Source organism: Symphalangus syndactylus, chromosome 11 (assembly GCF_028878055.3).
Source record: "Symphalangus syndactylus isolate Jambi chromosome 11, NHGRI_mSymSyn1-v2.1_pri, whole genome shotgun sequence".
In the NCBI taxonomy this organism is placed as follows: domain Eukaryota; kingdom Metazoa; phylum Chordata; class Mammalia; order Primates; family Hylobatidae; genus Symphalangus; species Symphalangus syndactylus.
The window spans coordinates 19,706,853-19,728,570 of record NC_072433.2 but is presented as its reverse complement, the minus strand read 5'-3'; the positions used below and the strand labels follow the sequence as shown (position 1 = coordinate 19,728,570).

Here is a 21,718-nt window from a genome sequence, read left to right as displayed (position 1 = left end):
CAGTCACCTCCACTCACAAGGTCGTGACCTTAGGTAAGTTCCTCTACTTTTGTGAACATCATTTTCCCATCCAGAATGATGTCCTTAATGCAGTATGCTCGTTCTATTCCCTGCTGGCTATGTGGCCACAAATGGAGGGGCAGCTAGGTTTTCTCGAACACAGAGCCTGAGAGGCCTTATCTGCAGCTGCTGGAAGCAGAAGGGAGACCCCAAAAGTGGGCTGGAGGCTTCAACAAGGACAGGGAACAGGGCTGCACTGAGAGGCCCAGGGGCTAGGTCAGCAGTGCTGCTAGGCGGATTTGGAGGGGAGCTGGGGAGAGGCGAGGCAGCCAGCTTTGCAAGATTCCCACGGCACAGAGCCAGTGCTCAGGGGTTCCCTTCTCAGCGTTCCTCTCACCTCTTGTGGCTCCCTTGCGCCTGGCATGGATCCGAGTTCCTTTCCTTATGGCTGAGACCCAAACTGCCTACAAGTGACCTCTTCTCCCTGTTCTTGCCTGCAAGGGCAGCATAGGGCCTCAGGCTGTTAGTGCTACCAGGGACCCTGGCATTCACTTTGTCCATAATGTACAGATGGATGTAGGCAACTGCCCTCAGGGCTGTCCGGGGGCAGGACCAAGCCCAGCAACCACACCTCCTGACACAGCCAGGTTCTCCCCCAACGGCGGAGCTGACAGGACTGTTCATGGTTCACTGAGTGGACCCAGCAATGCCTCATTGATAATCCACAGTCGAGAGAAGAGGGACGGTCAGAGACCGGCCAGCCCTCCCTTCTGACTGGCAGAGGCCTCTGCAGGCACTGACAGGCTCCAGAGAGCGCTGTGGGGGGCAGTCAGTGTCCATAGTCTCCTGGGATCTTCTCTGGACTGTTTTCTCTGACTTTTCACCTGAAATTAACTGTACATAGCTGGGCTAGGAACTTTCTAAATCTGAAAGCATGTGGCTTAGGGAAAATCACTTGACTCCTTGTTTACCCTTTGGCTAAGAAGTGAAGACCCTGGGCCAATCTAGTCCTCCAGGCCCTGGAGTCCCACAGAGTGATGCTATCTGTGCAGCTAGAGGGCAGAGCCCTTGGTCATGTCCACCCTTTGATTAAGTGGGCTGGCTTTGTCCCCTCTGGGACTTGGGGTGGGGCTGCTAGCTTTGTCCCCTCTGGGACTTGGGGTGGGGCTGAGACAAAGCCTGGTGCCCGTGCGATTCATCTGCACACTATTTCTCCTCTCTGCCATTCTAGGGTCGTGCTGTGGCAGCCTGGCGCCTGACATGTGAAGGGGAATCTGCCAGGGGATTACTGCGAGCTAACAGCAGGATAGGCTGGCCCCGGGGGAGCGGAGATGGGCAGAGCAGCTGCTGAACCCGGGCCAGGAATATTAGGAAGGAGACCTGGACCCTGGTGGGGAGCTCAGCCCACGCTCGCCTGACCCAGATGGTATTGGATGGACACAGTGCCCCGCTGAACAGCAGCTGTTCCCAGCGCCAGAAGACCCCACAGCCACAGTAGGAGCTTTGCGACCCCTACGCAACTGCAGCTGGGGCTGGGGCCGGGGCCACGAGGAGAAGGGACCAGCACCTCAGATGGGAAACAGTAGGGCAGGACCTACCGCGAAAAGGATCTCGATCTCGCAGCGGAGTTTTCCCACACTCACAGCGCGTCCTGTTTTTCTCCTCTCAGGGTTGGGGTCTGGCTCCCCTCTTCTGGCAGAGGTTTTGGGCCAGGAGGTGGGACAGTGCTTGCATGGAACCCAAGTTCCCTGAAGCCCATGTGCTCTCTGTTGTGATTGGAGTTCTAGGGCTTCCCTGCTGCCAGGGACGAGGGGCTGCCTCATTGTCTGCTCATGAACCACAAGGACCCCGACTGCTCCAGACTGGATTATTTCAAGCCGCCAAAAAGGGGGACCCCTAGAGCTGGCAGCCAGCAATCCCAAGGGACTAGAGGGCTGCAATGGACTGACCTCCCCCTCATCAGGGTGGCGGGAGAGGCAGAGCCTCTGTGGCCCAGCTAGTGACGGAGAGACCCGATGAAGCCCTAAGCAGGGGCCCTGCCTGACTCAGGGACAGGACAGCCACTCCTGCCAACGTGTGTTCTCCCCACATTGAGGGAGGGCGTGGCAAGGGACCCCTGCCACTGTCCCCTGCTGCAGCACGTGCCCCTATGCCCTTTGCATGTGGTGCCAGAATAGGCAAGCTACGCCGTGGCTGGCCCCTCAGTGGGCTGGGAAAAGAGTGGCCACGGTGACCGCCACCTGCCTGCTGGCACCATGAAGTGCTCCCTGCGGGTGTGGTTCCTCTCCGTGGCCTTCCTGCTGGTGTTCATCATGTCCCTGCTCTTCACCTACTCGCACCACAGCATGGCCACGCTGCCCTACATGGACTCGGGGGCCCTGGATGGGTCGCACCGGGTGAAGTTGGTGCCTGGCTATGCCGGCCTGCAGCGCCTCAGCAAGGAGGGGCTCTCAGGCAAGAGCTGCGCCTGTCGCCGCTGCATGGGCGACGCCGGTGCCTCCGACTGGTTTGACAGCCACTTTGACGGCAACATTTCCCCCGTCTGGACCCGAGAGAACATGGATCTTCCACCGGATGTCCAGAGGTGGTGGATGGTAAGAGCTGCTGCCCCCTTCCAGGGATCTGTTCCCCGGTTCACAGGGAGCAGGTGGGAGTGAGGAGTACAGCCATGGGGGGCCTGCCCCAGAAGAAGGAGGCAGCTGCCCCTCAGCCCCAGCAGTTGTCGCTGCACAAGGCTGGATCTGGGTTTTTTTTTTTTTTTTTTTTTTTTTTTTAAGAAAACCCAGAAATCCAGGTTTTAAAACTAAGTATCCTAATTTATGAACATTGGCTCAAAATAGTTTTTTATTTGTTTGTTTGTTTTTTGAGATGGAGTCTCATTCTGTCACCCAGGCTGGAGTGCAGTGGCTCAGTGCCGACTCACTGTAACTTCTGCCTCCCAGGTTCCAGTGATTCTCCTGCCTCAGCCTCCTGAGTAGCTGGAATTACAGGCATGCACCACCACCCTCAGCTAATTTTTTTGTATTTTTAGTAGAGACGGGGTTTCACCATGTTGGCCAGGCTGATCTCAAACTCCTGACCTCAGATGATCTGCCTGCCTCAGCCTCCCAAAGTGCTGGGATTACAGGTGTGAGCCACCATGCCCAGCCAAAATAATTGTAAATACCATGAGAACAGAGCCCCTTGCTTGGTTCTTTACAACTGCTGGAAGACTTTTTACTGGGCTGGGATAAGAAAGCCTTGTAGGGAAGGCAGGTCATGGTGGCTCACGCCTGTAATCCCAGCACTTTGAGAGCACAAGGCGGGCGGATCACGAGGTCAGGAGTTCGAGACCAGCTTGACCAACGTGGTGAAACCCCATCTCTACTAAAAATAAAAAAAAAATTAGCCAGGCATGGTGGCACGTGCCTGTAATCCCAGCTACTCGGGAGGCTGAGGCGGGAGAATCGCTTGAACCTGGGAGGCAGAGGTTGCAGTGAGCCGAGATTGCACCATTGCACTCCAGCTGGGCAACAAAGTGAGACTCCGTCTCAAAAAAAAAAAAAAAAAAAAAAAAGCCGTGCAGGGAACACTTAATCTATTTTATGAAATAATGTGTTGTCTGATTCTAGAGTTAAAAAAAAAAAAAGCAATGGCCGGGCGCGGTGGCTCACGCTTGTAATCCCAGCACTTTGGGAGGCCGAGGCGGGCGGATCACGAGGTCAGAAGATCGAGACCACGGTGAAACCCCGTCTCTACTAAAAATTACAAAAAAAAAAAAATTAGCCGGGCGTGGTGGCGGGCGCCTGTAGTCCCAGCTACTCAGAGAGGCTGAGGCAGGAGAATGGCGTGAACCCGGGAGGCGGAGCTTGCAGTGAGCCGAGATCGCGCCACTGCACTCCAGCCTGGGCGACAGAGCGAGACTCTGTCTCAAAAAAAAAAAAAAAAAAAAAAAAAACAAGCAATGTAAAGAACCCTCAGGGGCTAAGGGAGGTGAAGGGGTGGGGCTGGGGAGTCCTCCCTGTCTTTCCAGTCATCACTTTTCTGTTACTTTTAATTCCTTCTACCTCGCCCCAAGGCTCTGGAGTGTCACTCCCCAGGCTCTGCAGGCCATCTGGTTGCCACACATGTCATGGGTGGAGCCATGTCAGCACTGAGCCCCTGCAGGCTCCCAAGCTGTGAGGGATGAGCTCATGTGATCACGCTTATCAGAATGATGTCACAGAACCTGCCTTCCAGCCCAGACTGTCAGAGCGCCCAAGGACCAGGGTCTGCAGAGCTGGGGCCACTAGGAGCCCTGTGGGCTCTTACTGTGACCGCTTTTTTTTGATACAGGTTCTCACTGTCTTTGCAGTGGCACAGTCTTGGCTCACTGCATGCTTGACCCCCAAGGCTCAAGCGTTCCTCCCACCTCAGCTTCAGAGTAGCTGGGACTACAGGCACAGGCCACCACGCCTGGCTAATTTTTATATAGGAATTCTCGTCTCAGAGCCAAGCTCCCTCTACAGATCAATCTCCCATCCCCTGAGCAGACAGACCCTGCCTACCCACAAACCCATCAAGTTATGGCTCCATCCACAGAATGTTTTATTTTATTTTTATGTGGGGTTTTTTTTTTTTTTTTTTTGAGTAAAAATAATTCTAGCACTTTGAGTAAAAGTAATCCCAGCACCTTGGGGAGGCCAAGGCAGGTGGATCACCTGAGGTCGGGAGTTCGAGACCAGCCTGACCAACATGAAGAAAGCCCATATCTACTAAAAATACAAAATTAGTCGGGTGTGGTGACGCATGCCTGTAATTCCAGCTACTCAGGAGGCTGAGGCAGGAGAATCACTTGAACCCGGGAGGCGGAGGTTGCGGTGAGCCAAGATCGCGCCATTGCACTCCAGCTTGGGCAACAAGAGTGAAACTCTCTCAAAAAAAAAAAATCAGGATTTCATTTTTCTTATTTCATATGAAATCCTTATTTTCAGTGTTTCTTGAAAAATGGGAAACTTTGGCCCTTCTGGGCTCATGATCCCACGTGGCAGCCATTGGCTGAAGTTGTCCCTCTTGGCCAGGGCTCAGATCTGTTGGCTGTGGACCTTCCCTGCCACGTCACTCCTGTGTGGCACCTGCTGGGCCTGTAAGCATCTGGTTGGTGCTGCCTCGTTTCATGGTCTTTGACCATCAGTTGGTTGGTACAGGTCTTGCTGGTAGGAGGAGACATCAGTTTTATTTCAGCCATTCTGGCTCTGAAAGAATTTATCAGCCTCTCTGCCCTTCCCTGGGGCTCAGGGAGTGGCTGGACTGTCACCCTGGACGTGGCTTCTGCAACCCCAGTCCTCAGCCTGAGTGCCGGGGGCGCCCCCTGTAGGCTGACAAGGAAGGAGCCCCTGAAGGAGGCTGCTCTGCTCCGTGGCCCAGGCCTGCAGGATCCCAGAGAATGTGTGAAAGGCACCTTGATCCCTGAGCCCCTTCTAGTGCATCAGAGCCACCCGTGACTAGCAGGGCACCCAATCTCTGGACATTGAGACTCACTCACAACCGGGGACTTCGCTGTCGTTGAGAGAGGGAGAGACCCTCACTGCCCAGAGGAAAGAATCCCTGTTCCCTGACAGAGCCTTGGATAAAGAGGCCTGTGCCCAGACACAGGATAGTGAGGGCAGAGGAGGGGAGGCCGGGGCCCCTCCTTCTTCACACACCTCTCCCCTTCCTCGTTTCCCGTCTTCCCCTCCCTTCCACAGATGCTGCAGCCCCAGTTCAAGTCACAGAACACCAACGAGGTGCTGGAGAAGCTGTTCCAGATAGTGCCTGGCGAGAACCCCTACCGCTTCCGGGACCCCCACCAGTGCCGGCGCTGTGCCGTGGTGGGGAACTCGGGCAACCTGCGGGGCTCTGGCTATGGGCAGGACGTGGACGGGCACAACTTCATCATGAGGTGAGCCCCTGCGGAGCCCAAGGGTAGGCCCAGGATGGGCCTCTGGCGAGGGGGACTGCCCTCCTCTGCCTTGTCTGGCAGGGTGCATGCTGCCAGCTACCGGTGTGCTGTGGGGCCCTGCCTCCCAGATTCTTTCATAGCAGGCTTGGAGCTCTCTCCTTTACCTGTTTGGGGTGGATGGGGAGACAGAATCCCAAATCTAAGCTTTGCTTGAGGCCTGCACTCTGTTTCCAAGGCTCTGAATTCCTCTGGAAAGAGCTGACATTAGATTCCTGGCTGACATTTGGTGAAAAATCCCATCAGAGGCTGGGCACGGTGGCTCACACCTGTAATCCTAGCGCATTGAGAGGCTGAGGTAGGAGGATCGCTTGAGCCCAGGAGTTAGAGACCAGCCTAGGTAAGTAACATGGCGAAACCCTGTGTCTACAAAAATTTTTAAAGATTAGCTGGGCATTGTGGCATGTCTGTATTCCCAGCTACTGGGGTGGCTGAGGCAGGAGGATTGCTTGAACCCAGGAGTTTGAGGCTACGGTGAGCTATGATTGCACTAGTTCACTCCAGCCTGGGCAATAGACCGAGACCCTGTCTCAAAAACAAAAATTCCCATCAGAAGCCGGCCCTGTCCTCCTTGTCCCCTCAGCAGCTGGGCAAGGAGTGAGGGCCCCAAGCCCAGCTAGCATCCTGCTTCATAGCAGCAGGTGATTCTCTCTGGCAGACGCATGGAAGGCAGTTGTGGGTGCTGAAAGGAGCTGTTCGGTATTTGCTCCAGGGCTCATTCATTCCTAAGACCTCTATGCCCAGCCGTGAGGAAGGGAGAAGAGTTGGGAGGGCATTCAGTCCTGACCGAGACTCTGCAATGAAGGCCTGAGCGTGAACAGGGAATAGGGGCCAGGCTTGCGACCTGAACATGGGCTGCTTGCTCTGCTCCAGAGCCTGTGTTTTCTGACGTCCCCCCTTGACCTAGCTGGGGACAGGAAATGCCTTCTACCCGACTCCTTGGTAGAGGAAGAGCCTGAAGAACAGAGCTCCTGCCAATGCGCAGTTTTCACGCATCTCTTAGGATGAGCATTGCAGAAAGACCAGGTTTCCCAGGAGGCAGAAGGAAGGGCTTTGTCTTAGAAACTGTTGCCGTCTCCATAGCAACACGAAGGCAGCAATATGTCTCGGAGGCATTCAGCATTCCATGTTAAGACCTTCCTCATGTTGGGAAATGGTGCAAGTGGGAGGGTGAGCAGGTTGGACTGGACCCTGTCCAGGACCCTGGAGCCACCTGAGGGTATCCATATCCTCCACCTGCTGATACCCCAATGGGAGGGAGATGGGATGGGAGCTGGTCTTAGAGGGGCCTCTCCCCTCCGCAGACACCATGGTCAGGTTGGGAATTGAGGCATCTGTCACTTCCATGTAGCTCTGGGCACTTGGGAAGCCCAGGACAATGCTCTTAGGTGCCCGAAGCACCTGCATCAAGTTTGAGCTTTCACTGGTCAGGCACCTCAGTGATGGTCAGGAAGCTCCTGGGTGGAAGCCCTGCAGGCCCAAAAGGACTGGCTCTAAGTGGCCTGGCCAGTACTGTCAGGTGGGGCTGCAGAAAGAAATTTATAAGGCTGGGTGCAGTGGCTCATGCCTGTAATCCCAACACTTTGGGAGGCTGATTACCTGAGGTCAGGAGTTCAAGACCAGCCTGGCCAACATGGTGAAACCCTGTCTCTACTAAAAATACAAAAATTAGTCGGGCGTGGTGGTGGGTAACTATAATCCCAGCTACTCAGGAGGCTGAGGCAGGAGAATCACTTGAACCCAGGAGGCAGAGTTTGCAGTGAGCCAAGATCATGCCATTGCACTTCAGCCTGGGCAACAAGAGAGAAACTCTGTCAAAAAAAAAAAAAAAAAAAATTTATAGATGCTTCCTTACAGGGCCCAGGTAAGGAAGGGGGGTGGTATAGAGTGGACCCCAGAATCACTTTCTGGAAGGGGTGACCCGGGTAGTAATTGACCGTCTGCTGGTCTAAGGAACTGGATGGCAGTGCGTAAGCTGGGCTTGCTGGTGTGAGCCTGTAGTCCTAGCTACTCAGGAGACTAAGGCAGGAGGATCATTTGAGCCCAAGAGTTTGAGGCTGTGGTGAGCTATGATGGCACCACTGCACTCCAGCCTGGGCAACAGAGCAAGACCCTATCTCAAAAACAAAAACAACAGATGGCACTGGGGGTGACTCTAGTTGTAGGCATATCCAGGTTTGGAACCAATGGCCCTGGAAGCAAGACCCACTGGAGGGCTGAGTGGAGTTACAACGAGATGATGGCCTGATCCACCTGTGCCCGACCTACCTCGCTGCCACTCACTCCTCCTATTTGTCCTCTGAGCCCTGTGGACCACTTCAAGTCCAGTTGAGCTGGTCTTGCCTCAGTTGGCCAGCAGATCCATCCACAACTCCAAGAACAGTGCCCGCTAGGCAGTAGGCACACCACAGATACATGCAGGCGTGAAGGGGACTAGGCAGCCAACACCAGGTCCTAACCAGGGAGCTCACACCCCACTTGCGCCCCTATCCCTGAATACTTCTTTAGCTGCTGGAGGCAGCCAAGGACAGATAGATTTCTAGAATGCTGTGTTCCCGAGTCCCAGAGATGCAGCTCATCCTCCTCGTCCTGCTCTGGCCCCTTTCCAGGGCGTGGCTTCTCCAGGATGAATCAGAGCCTTGAAACAAAGCCTTGTCCCCATTAGAGTGCCATGTTCCTTCCCTTTCCCGTGGAGGCTGTGAAACATATTTTAGGACCTCTTGCTCCCTTCATTCCCAGATGTTTGGAAGCTGGTGTCTGGCCAACCACGGGGAAATGAGGGAGGGCCAGGCTCCGCAGCACGGCCAGCCACAGGCGCTGGAGGCAGGGTGACCCTGGCTGACAGGTCCCATGGGGACTTCATGACAGCTCGGGCTGCCAAGTCAGTGCAGAAGGCAGATGGTGGGTCTTCAGAAGCCAGCCTGGGCCAGCTACAGCCCTGTGCTCTGCAGGATCTGTTGGCCTCACCGTCTCTGGTGAGATGAAGTTTGTTTCTTAGGTCAAGTGTACGCCTTGGCTGGGCACAGTGGCTCACGCCTGTAATCCCACTACTTTGGGAAGCCGAGGCGAGAGGACTGATTGAGCCCAGGAGCTCGAAACCAGCTTGGGCAACATGGCGAAACCCCATCTCTATTTAAAAAAAAAAAAGGAGAAGAAAAAGAGCATACCTTGATCCTAGCTCCTGCCCTGCCCAGGCCCCGGCCAGCCCGTGTCACCAGCCCAATTCCTCTACCCCCTGCCATACCTTGGGCAGCCGAGACATACTTCTGGCTCTGACATCCCCTGTTAAGGCTTCCTCTCCAACTGCTCTGTTCCTCAGAGGCCCCAGGGTGCTTGGCAGGAGGCAGATACAGACTGTGTCAGTGTGACCATAGGACACCAATACCTGCATGGAGAGTTTAGCAGCCCACAGGCTGTTAAGAGTTATTCAGGGGTGGGAAGGATACTTCTTGGCTCTTCTAGGAGACAGGATCTCTAAACCCTAAAGAATGGGCTCAAAGGGGCAGTTCACTGAAGGACATGAATTTGGGACAGGGAGGCCGGAAGTAGATCCCTGTTCTGGAGACAGAGCATGTTAGTTTCTCTGGAGGACATTCTGGGCATCTGCTTGAAGCCAGCTAGAACAGAAGTGGTTAGGAACACAGAGGTTCTCTAGGTTTTGAGACTTCCCACCCCAAAGCACCCTCCAGACCCTCAAGGGAAGGGAAAATGAGAGGTAGGGGGCACAGTGATGTGACTGGCAGGGCGAGGGGATCCTGGACAGCACAGCCTATGGTCCTCCCCAGTCCCGTCCCTGATGAAGACAGTGTGGGAGCCCCTGCAACACAGCAAGTCCTCACCCAGCCCAGCTAGCTGGTGCCAGCCACTGTAAGGACAGGGAATGTTTGTGCTGGTTTTACAGAACTGTCATAAAAAGCCGGGAGAGCCACCTAGAGACTGCACTCCCTGCTTCCCTGGCTCACTGTGTTCCTAGTGGAGGGCCAGGTTACGGTCACCCTGCCTTGGTAGTCATGATTCCACAAGGTGGTCCACATGAGACATAATTGTGCTCGTAAACAGTCATAACAGAAAAAAAAAGACCAACAGGTTTGTGTTTAAACCTGGTTCACCTGTTACGTAAGATGCATACTAAAAAGGGGAGCTTTGGTTTTTACTTGTCTTGTATTTTGCACAAATTGAAAGGAAGTGGAAACCTTCTTGGCTTATTATACCCACAGAGAAGGTTTCCAGACAGGAGCCACAGCAATGTCCCCTCTGTCTAGACAGCAGCAGGAGAGAGGGGACATTGCACATCACCAGAAAGATAACAAGGGCAGAACATCAGAACTTGGGGCATTTCTCTTGGCCTTGGAGTGGAAGGGCAGACAGGGTCTTAAAGTGGCAGACAGGAATAGGGTGGTAGTGGGTAGCAGGACAGAGGCTTCCATCCCGCCCAGGGCCTGAGGGAAGGCTTGAGCTTCCTATCTTACTTTCACCATCTTGTAGGAAAGAGGGCAGAACAGCCAAGTGAGGTGGAAGCTGTGGAAGGCTGTTCTTTAAAAGTTGTTACTTTAAAAAATTATAAAAGTAGGCCAGGCCTGGTGTCATCTGCCTGTATTCCCGGCTACTCAAGAGGCTGAGGCAGGAGGGTTGCTTGAGTTGAGGAGATTGAGACCAGCCTGGACAACATAGTGAGACCCCTATCTCTACAAAACAGAAAACAAAACAGGCGTGGTGATGCACACCTGTGGTCCCAGCTACTCGGGAGGCTGAAGCTGGAGGATCTATTGAACCCAGGAGGTCGAGGCTGCAGTGAACCATGATGGTGCCACTGCACTCCAGCCTGGGTGACAGAGTGAGGCTTAAAAGACAAACAGGGTCGGGCGCAGTGGCTCACGCCTGTAATCCCAGCACTTTGGGAGGCTGAGGTGGGTGGATCACGAGGTCAGGAGATAGAGACTATCCTGGCTAACACAGTGAAACACCATCTGTACTAAAAATGCAAAAAATTAGCCGGGCGTGATGGCGGGTGCCTGTAGTCCCAGCTACTTGGGAGGCTGAGGCAGGAGAATGGCGTGAACCCAGGAGGCGGAGCTTGCAGTGAGCCGAGATTGTGACACTGCACTCCAGCCTGGGCAACAGAGCAAGACTCTGTCTCAAAACAAAAACAAAAACCCAAACAAACAAAATGGGTGGGCTCGGTGGCTCACGCCTGTAGTCCCAGCACTTTGGGAGCCTAAGGCAGGCAGATTGCTTGAGGCCAGGAGTTTGAGACCACCCTAGCCAACATGGCAAAACCCTATCTCGGCCTGTTGCGGTGGTTCACGCCTGTAATCCCACCACTTTTGGAGGCCGAGGCGGGCACATCACGAGGTCAGGAGATGGAGACCATCCTGGCTATCAGGGTGAAACCCCGTCTCTACTAATAATACAAAAAAAAAAAAAAAATAGCCGGGCGTGGTGGCAGGCACCTGTAGTCCCAGCTACTCAGGAGGCTGAGGCAGGAGAATGGTGTGAACTCGGGAGGTGGAGCTTGCAGTGAGTCGAGAGGGCGCCACTGCACTCCAGCCTGGGCGACAGCGTGAGACTCTTGTCTCAGAAAAAAAAAAAAAAAAAACAGGCTGGTGCAGTGGCTCACACCTGTAATCCCAGCACTTTGGGAGGCCAAAGCGGGCGGATCACAAGGTCAGGAGATTGAGACGATCCTGGCTAACATGGTAAAATCCTGTCTCTACTAAAAATACAAAAAATTAGCTGGGTGTGGTGGCGGGTTCCTGTAGTCCCAGCTACTTGGGAGGCTGAGGCAGGAGAATGGCGTGAACCCAGGAGGTGGAGCTTGCAGTGAGCCGAGATGGCGCCACTGTACTCCAGCCTAGGCGAGAGTATGAGACTCCGTCTCAAAAAAGCAAAAAAACTGTCTCTACTAAAAATACAGAAATGACTGGGCTCAGTGGCTCACGGCTGTAATCCTAGCACTTTGGGAAGCTGAGGCAGGCAGATTGCCTGAGACCAGGAGTTTGAGACCAGCCTGGCCAACGTGGCAAAACCTCTTCTCTACTAAAAATACAAAAGTGGCTGGGTGCGGTGGGTCACGCTTGTAATCCCAGCACTCTGGGAGGCTGAGGCAGGCGGATCACTTGAGGTCAGGAGTTCAAGACCAGCCTAGCCAACATGGTGAAACCCTATCTCTACTAAAAATACAAAAAATTAGCCGGACGTAGTGGCTAACGCCTGTAATCCCAGCTACTCGGGAGGCTGAAGCAGGAGAATCCCTTGAACCCAGGATGTGGAGGTTGTAGTGAGGTGACATTGCACCACTGGACTCCAGCCTGGGCGACAGGGCGAGACTCTGTCTCAACCAAAAAATTAGCTGGGCGTGCTGTCACATGTTTGTAGTCCCATCTACCCAGAAAGCTGGGGCATGAGAATCGCTTGAACCTGGGAGGTGGAGGTGGAGGTTGCAGTGAGCCGAGAAAGCACCACTGCACTCCAGCCTGGGTGACAGAGTGAGACCTTGTCTCAAAAATAATAATAATTAAAAGTAAATAAATAAAAATGTATACAGTAAAAATGAGTTAAGCCCCCAGTGTTACTCTGACAGTAACCTTTTTTTTTTTTGGAGACAGGGTCTTGTCACCCAGGCTGGAGTGCGGTGGTGCGATCTCGGCTTACTGTAATCTCTGCCTCCAGGTTCAAGCGCATCACCTGCCTCAGTCTCCCAGGTTGCTGGGATTACAGGTACATGCCACCGCGCCCAGCTAATTTTGTATTTTTGGTTTTTTTTTTCGTAAAGATGGGGTTTTGCCATGTTGGCTAAGGCTGGTCTCAAACTCCTGACCTCAAAGCAGTCCGTCCACCGTGGCCTCCCAAAGTGCCAGGATTACATGTGTGAGCCACCACACCTGGACTGTTTGATTCTAGTGTTACTATTGTAAATAATTCTGCAGTGAATATCCTCATACACATCTTTGCACACCTTTGTAACCATTTTTATAGGGCAGATTTCTAGCAATGGAATTGCTAGGTTGGAGTATACACCCGTTTGCATTTTTGATGGATGGCTTCGAACTGTCCTCTAAGAATCTTGTACCGGTTTCCATGGCAGTTGATTCTCATGTCACCCTCTTGTCCCTGCAGGATGAATCAGGCGCCAACCGTGGGCTTTGAGCAGGATGTTGGCAGCCGAACCACCCACCATTTCATGTACCCTGAGAGTGCCAAGAACCTGCCCGCCAACGTCAGCTTCGTGCTGGTGCCCTTCAAGGCCCTGGACCTTCTGTGGATCGCCAGCGCCTTGTCCACAGGGCAGATCCGATTGTGAGCCTCTTGCTGGCCTGGGTAGAATATGGGTGACAAGACCACCTTGGGCAGAGTCTTCCTAGGGGCCAGATTGTAGAATTCCTTTCATTGAACATTTTGGCCAAGAGGGGCTGGTGAGAAGGGAGGGCCTAAGTTGGTGGGTGAGCTGAAGGCACAGTTTGCTCTGTGTCACCTCCTGCATGGTGACACAGCATACTGATGGTGGAAAGATGAGGGATGAGGAAGGACCATCTGTTTTTTTTTTTTGTTTTTTTTTTTGAGACAGAATTTCGCTCTTGTTGCCCAGGCCAGAGTGCAGTGGCGCGATCTTGGCTCACTGCAACATCCGCCTCCCGGGTTCAAGCGATTCTCTTGCCTCAGCCTCGTGAGTAGCTGGGATTACAGGGATGCACCACCACACCCGGCTAATTTTGTATTTTAGCAAAGACAGGTTTCTTCATGTTGGTCAGGCCGATCTCGAACTCCTGACCTCAGGTGATCCACCTACCTCGGGCTCCCAAAGTGCTGGGATTATAGGCGTGAGCCACCGCACACGGCCAGACCATCTGGTTTTGGTCTCCTTTCTGGGTGATGGCTCCTGACTGAGGGAGCGCTGCCTTCTGAGGACTTTCTTTGGGGGCAGTTGTCCCATCATAGCTGGGAACCATGGGAAATCTAGTTCACCAAGTCTATTTTTTAACAGCTTTATCAAGATATGATTCATATCCCATACATCTCACCTATTTAATGTGTACAATCCAGTAACTTCTTATATATTCAGAGTTGTATAACCATGACTACAATTAATTTTAATTTTTTAAAATTTTATTTTTTTTTTGAGATGGAGTCTCACTCTATTACCCAGGTTGGAGTGCAGTGGCGCAATCTTGGCTCACTGCAACCTCTACCTCCCAGGTTTAAGGGATTCTCATGCCTCAGCCTCCCGAATAGCTGGGATTACAGGCACATGCCACCACGCCTGGCTAATTTTTGTATTTTTAGTAGAGACTGTGTTTTACCATGTTGGCCAGCTGGTCTCGAACTCCTAACATCAAGTGATCCACCTGCCTCAGGCTCCCAACATGTTGAGATTACAGGCATGAGCCACCACATCTGGCCCACAATTAATTTTTTTTGAAACGGAGTCTCACTCTTGCCCAGACTGGAGTGCAGTGGCACAGTCTCAGCTCACTGTAACCTCCATCTCCCAGGTTCAAGTGATTTTCCTGCCTCGGCCTCCCGAGTAGCTGGGATTACAGGCATGTGTCACCACGGACCTGGCTAATTTTTGTGTTTTTAGTAGAGATGGGGTTTTGCTATGTTGGCCAGGCTGGCCTCAAATTTCTGACCTCTGATGATCTGCCCACCTTGGCCTCCCAAAGTGCTGGGATTATAGGGCATGAGCCACCACACCCGGCCCCACAATTAATTTTAAAACATTTTCATGGCTGGGCACTGTGGCTCACGCCTGTAATTCCAGCACCTTGGGAGGCCGAGGCGGGTGGATCACGAGGTCAGGAGTTCAAGACCAGCCTGGCCGACGTGGTGAAACCTCGTCTCTACTAAAAATAAAACAATTAGCTAGGCATGGTGGCATGCGTCTGTAATCTCAGCTACTCAAGACGCTGAGACAGGAGAATCGCTTGAGCTCGGGAGGTGGAGGTTGCAGTGAGCCAAGACCACACCATTGCACTCTAGCCTGGGCAACAAGAACAAAACTGTGTCTCAAAAAAAAATGAAAATAAAAATTTCTGGCCGGGCGCGGTGCCTCATGCCTGTAATCCCAGCCCTTTGGGAGGCCGATGTGGGCGGATCATGAGGTCAATAGATCAAGACCATCCTGGCCAACATGGTGAAACCTTGTGTCTACTAAAAATACAAAAATTAGCTGGGTGTGGCCGGCCAGGCGTGGTGGCTCACGCCTGTAATCCCAGCACTTTGAGAGACCGAGGCGGGCAGATTACAAGGTAAGGAGATCAAGACCATCCTGGCTAACATGGTGAAACCCTGTCTCTACTAAAAAATACAAAAAAAAATTAGCCGGGCATGGTGGCGGGCGCCTGTAGTCCCAGCTACTCGGGAGGCCGAGGCAGGAGAATGGCATGAACCTGGAAGGGGGAGCTTGCAGTGAGCCGAGATCACACCACTGCACTCCAGCCTGGGCGATACAGCGAGACTCCATCTCAAAAAAAAAAAAAAATTTAGCTGGGTGTGGTGGCGCACCTGTGTAGTCCCAGCTACTTGGGAGGCTGAGGCAGGAGAATCGCTCAAACCTGGGAGGCAGAGGTTACAGTGAGACGAGATTGTGCCACTGCATTCTAGCCTGACGACAGAGACTCCATCTCAAAAAAAAAAAAAAACAAAAACATTTTCATGTTCTGCTGGGTGCAGTGGCTCACACCTGTAATCCCAGCACTCTAGGAGGCCAAGGAGGGTGGATTGTTTGAGCCCAAGAGTTCGAGACCACCTTGGGCAACATGGCGAAACTCTGTCTCTACAAAAAATACAAAAATTAGCTAGACATGGTGGTGCGCTCCTGTAGTCCTAGCCACTCAAGGATGAGGTGGGAGGATCGGATCACTTGAACCCGGGAGGCAGAGGTTGCAGTGAGCTCAGATTGTGCCACTGCACTCCAGCCTGGGCAACAAAGCAAGGCTCTGCCTCAAAAAAAAAAAAAAAAAAAACCAAAAAAGGAACATTTTCATGTTCTAAGGGTCTAATCTAAAGATAAAAATCTAAGGATACCCCTGGATCCCTAAGCCATTACCCCCACTCCTCCCACCCCGAGCCCTAGGCAACCATTAATCTACTCTGTCTCACCATATATTTTTGTTGTGTGGTAAAATATACACAATATAACATTTACCATTTTGACTTTTTTTTTTTTTTTTTTTTTTGAGACGGAGTTTCGCTGTCGCCCAGGCTGGAGTGCAGTGGCGCGATCTCGGCTCACTGCAGGCTCTGCCCCCCAGGGTTCACGCCATTCTCCTGCCTCAGCCTCCCGAGTAGCTGGGACTACAGGCGCCCGCCACCTCGCCCGGCTAATTTTTTGTATTTTTAGTAGAGCTGGGGTTTCACCGTGGTCTCGATCTCCTGACCTCATGATCCGCCTGCCTTGGCCTCCCAAAGTGCTGGGATTACAGGCATGAGCCGCCGCGCCCAGCCCATTTTAACTATTTTTAAGTGTAAAGCTCAGTAACATTAAGTATATTCACATTATTGTATAGCCATCACCACTCTCCGTTTCCAGAACGTTATTATCCCAAATGGAAACTGTACACCTTAAACACTAACTCTCCATTCTCCCCTCAACCCCAGGTAACCTTATTCTACTTTCTGTCTCTATGATTTAACTATTCTTTTTTGTTCGTTTGTTTGTTTTTGGAGACAGAGTCTCACTCTGTCACCCAAGCTGGAGTGCAGTGGCGCCTTCTCGGCTCACTGCAACCCAGGTTCAAGCGATTCTCCTGCCTCAGCCTCCCGAGTAGCTGAGACTACTCCTCGAACTCCTGACCTCGGGTGATCCGCCCAACTTGGCCTCCCAAAGTGCTGGGATTACAGGCGTGAGCCACTGCACCCAGCCTGATTTGACTATTTTTTTTTTTTTTCTTTTTGAGACAGAGTCTCACTATGTCACCAGGCTGGAGTACAGTGTGGCACAATGTCGGCTCATTGCAACCTCAGACTCCCTGGTTCAAGTGATTCTCCTGCCTCAGTCTCCCAAGTAGCTGGGACTACAGGCGTGCGCCACCACGCCCAGCTAATTTTTGTATTTTTAGTAGAGACAGGGTTTTACCATGTTGGCCGTGATGGTCTCGATCTCTTGACCTTGTGATCTGCCCCCCTCGGCCTCCCAAAGTGCTGGGATTACAGGCGTGAGCCACCGCACCCAGCCCTGATTTGACTGTTCTTTATGCCTCATGTAAGTGGGATCATAACAGTATTTGTCCTTTTGTCTGACTTACTTAGCATAATGTCCTCATAGTTCATCCACGTTGTAGCATGTGTCAGAATTTCTTGTGTTTTTTGAAGGCTGAATACTATGCCAATGTAGGGATATACCCATTTTGTTTATCCGTTTATCCTTCAAGGATGCTTGGTTTGTGTTCTACTTTTTGGGTATCATCACCATGTATTTTATAAACACAAAAGTAGTGAGTTACAGTTTCCTGACTTTAGGATGTTCATTATTTCATGTTTGGGAGGCCTGAGGGCTAAAATGGGTGCAGTAGAGTTGAAGTACCATAGACACTCAGAGAAGGGCATGTAGGTTACGGGGGCCATGGCTGGCTACAGGGAGGTGTGGTCTGGGAAGCCTGAGGGGAGCGGATCAAGGGCAGGGGTGAGAGCAGAGACATGGTGGATTTGAGATGAGTGCCAGCTCTAATGGAGCAGAGAGCTAGGGGAGGAAGGCTGGGGCTGGACTAGGGAAGGCCTCATCGCTTGCCGAAAACATTCCCACTGAGAGCTTTAGAGCAAGGCATGGCAGTGATGAACAAACCATGGGAGAGCAGTCCAGAAGCAGAGCAGTCTGGAAGTTGTGGGGCTGATGTTGCTCAGGCCTGGTGTGGGGGGGGGCATCCCTAGGTCCCATGGGGCCACCTGAAATGTTTTCTTCCTTTCCTTTCTCCTTTCCCTTCTTTTCCTTTCTCCTTTCCCTTCCTTTCCTTTCCCTTCCTTTCCTTTCCCTTCCCTTCCCCTCCCCTCCCCTCCCCTCCCCTCCCCTCCCTCCCCTCCCCTCCCCTCCCTCCCCTCCCCTCCCTCCCCTCCCCTCCCCTCCCTCCCCTCCCCTCCCTCCCCTCCCTCCCCTCCCCTCCCTCCCCTCCCTCCCCTCCCATCCCCTCCCCTCCTCTCCTCTCTCCTCTCCTTTCCCCTCCTTTCCCCTCCCCTCCCCTCCCTTCTCCTTTCCTTTCCTTTCCTTTTTTTTTTTGACAGTCTCACTCTGTCACCCAGGCTGGAGTGCAGTGGTGTGATCTCGGCTCACTGAAACCCCAGCCTCCCAAGTAGCTTGGATAACAGCCGTGCTCCACCACACCCAGTTACTTTTTGTCTTTTTAGTAGAGATGGGGTTTCACCCTGTTGGTTAGGCTGGCCTCGAACTCCTGGCCTCAGGTGATCCGGCTGGCCTCGAACTCGTGGCCTCAGGTGATCCACCTGCCTCAGCCTCCCAAAGTGCTGGGATTACAGGTGTGAGCCACCACTCCCGGCCTGAAATGCTATCTTTCTTTCTTTTTGCTTACAGCACCTACGCCCCAGTGAAGTCCTTCCTTCGAGTGGATAAAGAAAAGGTAAGCTCTTCACTTCCTCCCCACCTCAGTGGAAACAGTGCTGGCCCAGCCTGTGCGCCTGGTCCTGTAGCTCAGGTGTTCCAGTTCCCCTGCAGAACCTCAGGGTCCCCATCTGCCGAGATGCCTGACCCCAGCAGGTGCCACATGATTCAGGAGACACAGACGCACAGGTCTCTGACAGGCATAGACAAGCAGAAGCTGCTCAGTCTAGCCTGAATCTCTGCCCGTAAACCCCTCATATACCTGTCATCTCTTCTCCTCCTAGGTCCAGATCTACAACCCAGCCTTCTTCAAGTATATCCACGACAGGTGGACAGAGCATCACGGGCGGTACCCTTCCACGGGGATGCTGGTGCTCTTCTTTGCCCTGCATGTGTGTGATGAGGTAGGTAGGCCCATGGTGTGGGTGGTGGGAATCCATGGAACAGAGGAGTGCAGGCCTTCTCGGGTCTTAGCAAGCTAACAGAAGAATGTGCTTCTGTAGGCAGAATCCATGTGGCCTTGGTTTCCCCCATCTCTAGGCTATAAAGTATAGATATGCCTTTCCCAAACGTTTCTGCTTTCATGATTCTACCAAATCCAAAATCTCTTCATTAAAAAGTTAAGTTATTGGCCGTGCGCGGTGGCTGATGCCTGTAATCCCAGCACTTTGGGAAGCTGAGGCGGGCAGATTACTTGAGGTCAGGAGTTCAAGACCAGCCTGGCCAAAATGGTGAAGCCCCATCTCTACTAAAAGTACAAAAAATTAGCCAGGCGTGGTGGGGCACGCCTGTAATCTCAGCTACTCGGGAGGCTGAGGCAGGAAAATCGCTTGAACCCGGGAGGCATAGGTTGCAGTGATGCGGCATTGCACTCCAGCCTGGGCGACAGAATGAGACGCTGTCTTGAAAAAGAAAAGAAAAGAAAAAAAAACATAAATAGAATGGAGAGTGTATGTAGTTGAATTCCAGCTGGAAGACTGCCCCCACCAGCTCTGAGCCCCAGGTCTACTTCGTGTAAAAAAGGAACTCAGTCGTTCAGAGAACCCGTTCCACCAATGGCCAGGGCTGCCGTGCAATGAAGAGCAGAGCTGAGGCCCAGCATGCCCACTTTGCCGGCAAGTGCTTCACTGAGTGGTGCTGATCAAAGTACTCCATTAAAAAAAAGAAAAAGAGGAATTTGCAAGGGCTGCAAAGGGAAGGTGGTGTTCCCATGTGAGTCCATGCCTGGGGGCTCCTGCATCTCCCCGGGGCCTCCCGCTCCTCTCTCCTCCCTGTCATCCCGAGCCTGCCCTGCCCCATCCTCCAGGTCCCCGCCTGGGGTGACGCTCCGGTCTTCCCCGCAGGTGAACGTGTACGGGTTCGGGGCCGACAGCCGGGGCAACTGGCACCACTACTGGGAGAACAACAGGTACGCGGGCGAGTTCCGGAAGACTGGCGTGCACGACGCGGACTTCGAGGCCCACATCATCGACATGCTGGCCAAGGCCAGCAAGATCGAAGTCTACCGGGGCAACTGAGCCGGGCCTCGCCGCGACCCTCCCGGCCCATCTGTCGGGCACCGGCGCTCCGGCCTGGGACCCAGGTCCAGTAACCCGGGACCAATCATGCTGCAGCCCAGGGGCGTTTGCTGTGCCCCGCCAATCACGAGACTGGGGGACCGGCCGGGCCTGGCACCAATCTGCGCTGCGGTCGGGCGGAGCTTCTGTTTCTCCCAGCCAATCATGTGACTCAAGGAGAACTTCCGGCGCTCTGTCCAGTCTCCTCTAATCAATGGCCTTCGGGGGCGGGCCAGCGGCCGCTCAATCCCCACTCCCTCTTGCTTTGGGGTAGGGTTTTCTTTCACGCTTTTTGAGGAGAGCATGGCGCGGGCCTCGGCGAAGCACTTACATCAGGCTCGGCCAGAGGAGCGTATCAGTCGCTGGCCAGACCCGGAGGAGAGCGGGCGGTCGCTGCGGGCCTCAGGAGAGAGGTGGCTGCCCGGCCCCTTTCCCCGCCTGCCTGGGTGGGTGCGTGCAGACCCACCAAAGAAAAGCGGTCGCTGCGGGACCCCCAGTCCCACCTCGGCCGTGCTGTGGGATGGCCGCGCCCCCAGGGCTTCCTGCGTCTCTCGGAAGCCGGTAGTGGCGCCCTCTGCGGGGTGGGGTGCTCCCGGGCCGAACTCCGGACAGGTGGAGGGGACAGGGCAGGGCTCGAGGAAGCCCTGTCCCCTTCCGTGCAAGGTGCTGTCACTCACGTGTGCCCTCGACCTTCCCGTTCACCCGCAGCCTTCTCAGCGCCTCTTCCTGGGCCCGGGGCCTCCTCACCAACCTACCTATTGCTCTGGAAAAAAATCCCCTGCTCCCCTACTCCCTCCCTACCCCAGTCTTTGGCCGGCTCTGGCCCCTGGGGAGGATGCTGCACGGCGGAAGGAGGCTGGCGATGGGCCCGGCTGCGCGCTGCATGCACCTCCTCCTCCACCCATCGCCTCTTTCCTGGGGGTGACTTTGCCTGAGGCTCATACTTTGGTTAAGCTGAAGCTGCCGTGGGTGGCCAAACCACAGATTCTTTGCAAATTCTGAGCTGGCAGAGCCCGCAGCCGGGAGCCGGCCGGGGAAGAGAAGACTTGCGCGCCGCAGGCCGCCTGCCTCCACCCTGCTCTCCATCTGCCCCTCTAGAAGGGCTGGGAAGCTCGCGGCCGGGGTTCCACCTGGAAGCTGCTTGCATGGCTGAACCCAGCTCAGGTCCCTAGCGGGGCTGCTGGTGGAATTCTCCCCCTGCGAGGCTGGGGAAGTTTAGGAGGGGGAAGGCTTCTGTGAAGCTCTCAAACCACTAATAGAGCCCCCTCCCCAACAGTGACGACACAGATGCTCCCCCTTTTCTTAGTTGACGCCACCAGGCAGCTTCCTGGCCCTTGGTAGGTTCCTGCAGCTGGCTGGGGGAACAGGGACCGGCAGGGGACTTTGTTAGGGGAGGGTTGGGATGGGCAGTGGGCCGCCTCAAAGTTAATATATTGGAACCTAGCTCGAGTGTCATTCTTTCCAATTCCGAAAGTAGAAAGAGTAAAAATAGCGGTGATTGGGGTGGGGTTAGTAGAATGCCTCTCTCAGGGCGCCCCCCCCCCGCCACACCGTTTTAGAGAGCTAGACCACAGCCAGTCTTGCCACTCCCATCTCAGTGCTTCCTGAAGAGGCTGTTTTGAGTGTTGATGAAAAACAATGCAATTATGCCAAACAGTA

At 53.7% G+C, this 21,718-nt stretch overlaps 1 protein-coding gene across 2 annotated transcripts in view; it reads left to right on the top strand.

Moving 5' to 3' along the window:
* The window catches only part of ST3GAL2 (ST3 beta-galactoside alpha-2,3-sialyltransferase 2), a 58,703-nt gene extending 36,985 nt beyond the window's left edge, over positions 1-21,718 (top strand). Inside the window, exons 2-7 of one of the 2 annotated variants that reach the window (XM_055297837.2) lie at positions 1,232-2,594; positions 5,706-5,899; positions 13,073-13,252; positions 18,477-18,522; positions 18,788-18,907; positions 19,847-21,718. In XM_055297837.2, coding sequence (XP_055153812.1) covers positions 2,256-2,594; positions 5,706-5,899; positions 13,073-13,252; positions 18,477-18,522; positions 18,788-18,907; positions 19,847-20,020 — 1,053 coding nt within the window. In that variant the 5' untranslated portion in view covers positions 1,232-2,255 and the 3' untranslated portion in view covers positions 20,021-21,718. The remainder of the gene's footprint in view (positions 1-1,231; positions 2,595-5,705; positions 5,900-13,072; positions 13,253-18,476; positions 18,523-18,787; positions 18,908-19,846) is intronic. The other variant, XM_055297838.2, reaches the window with a different exon arrangement.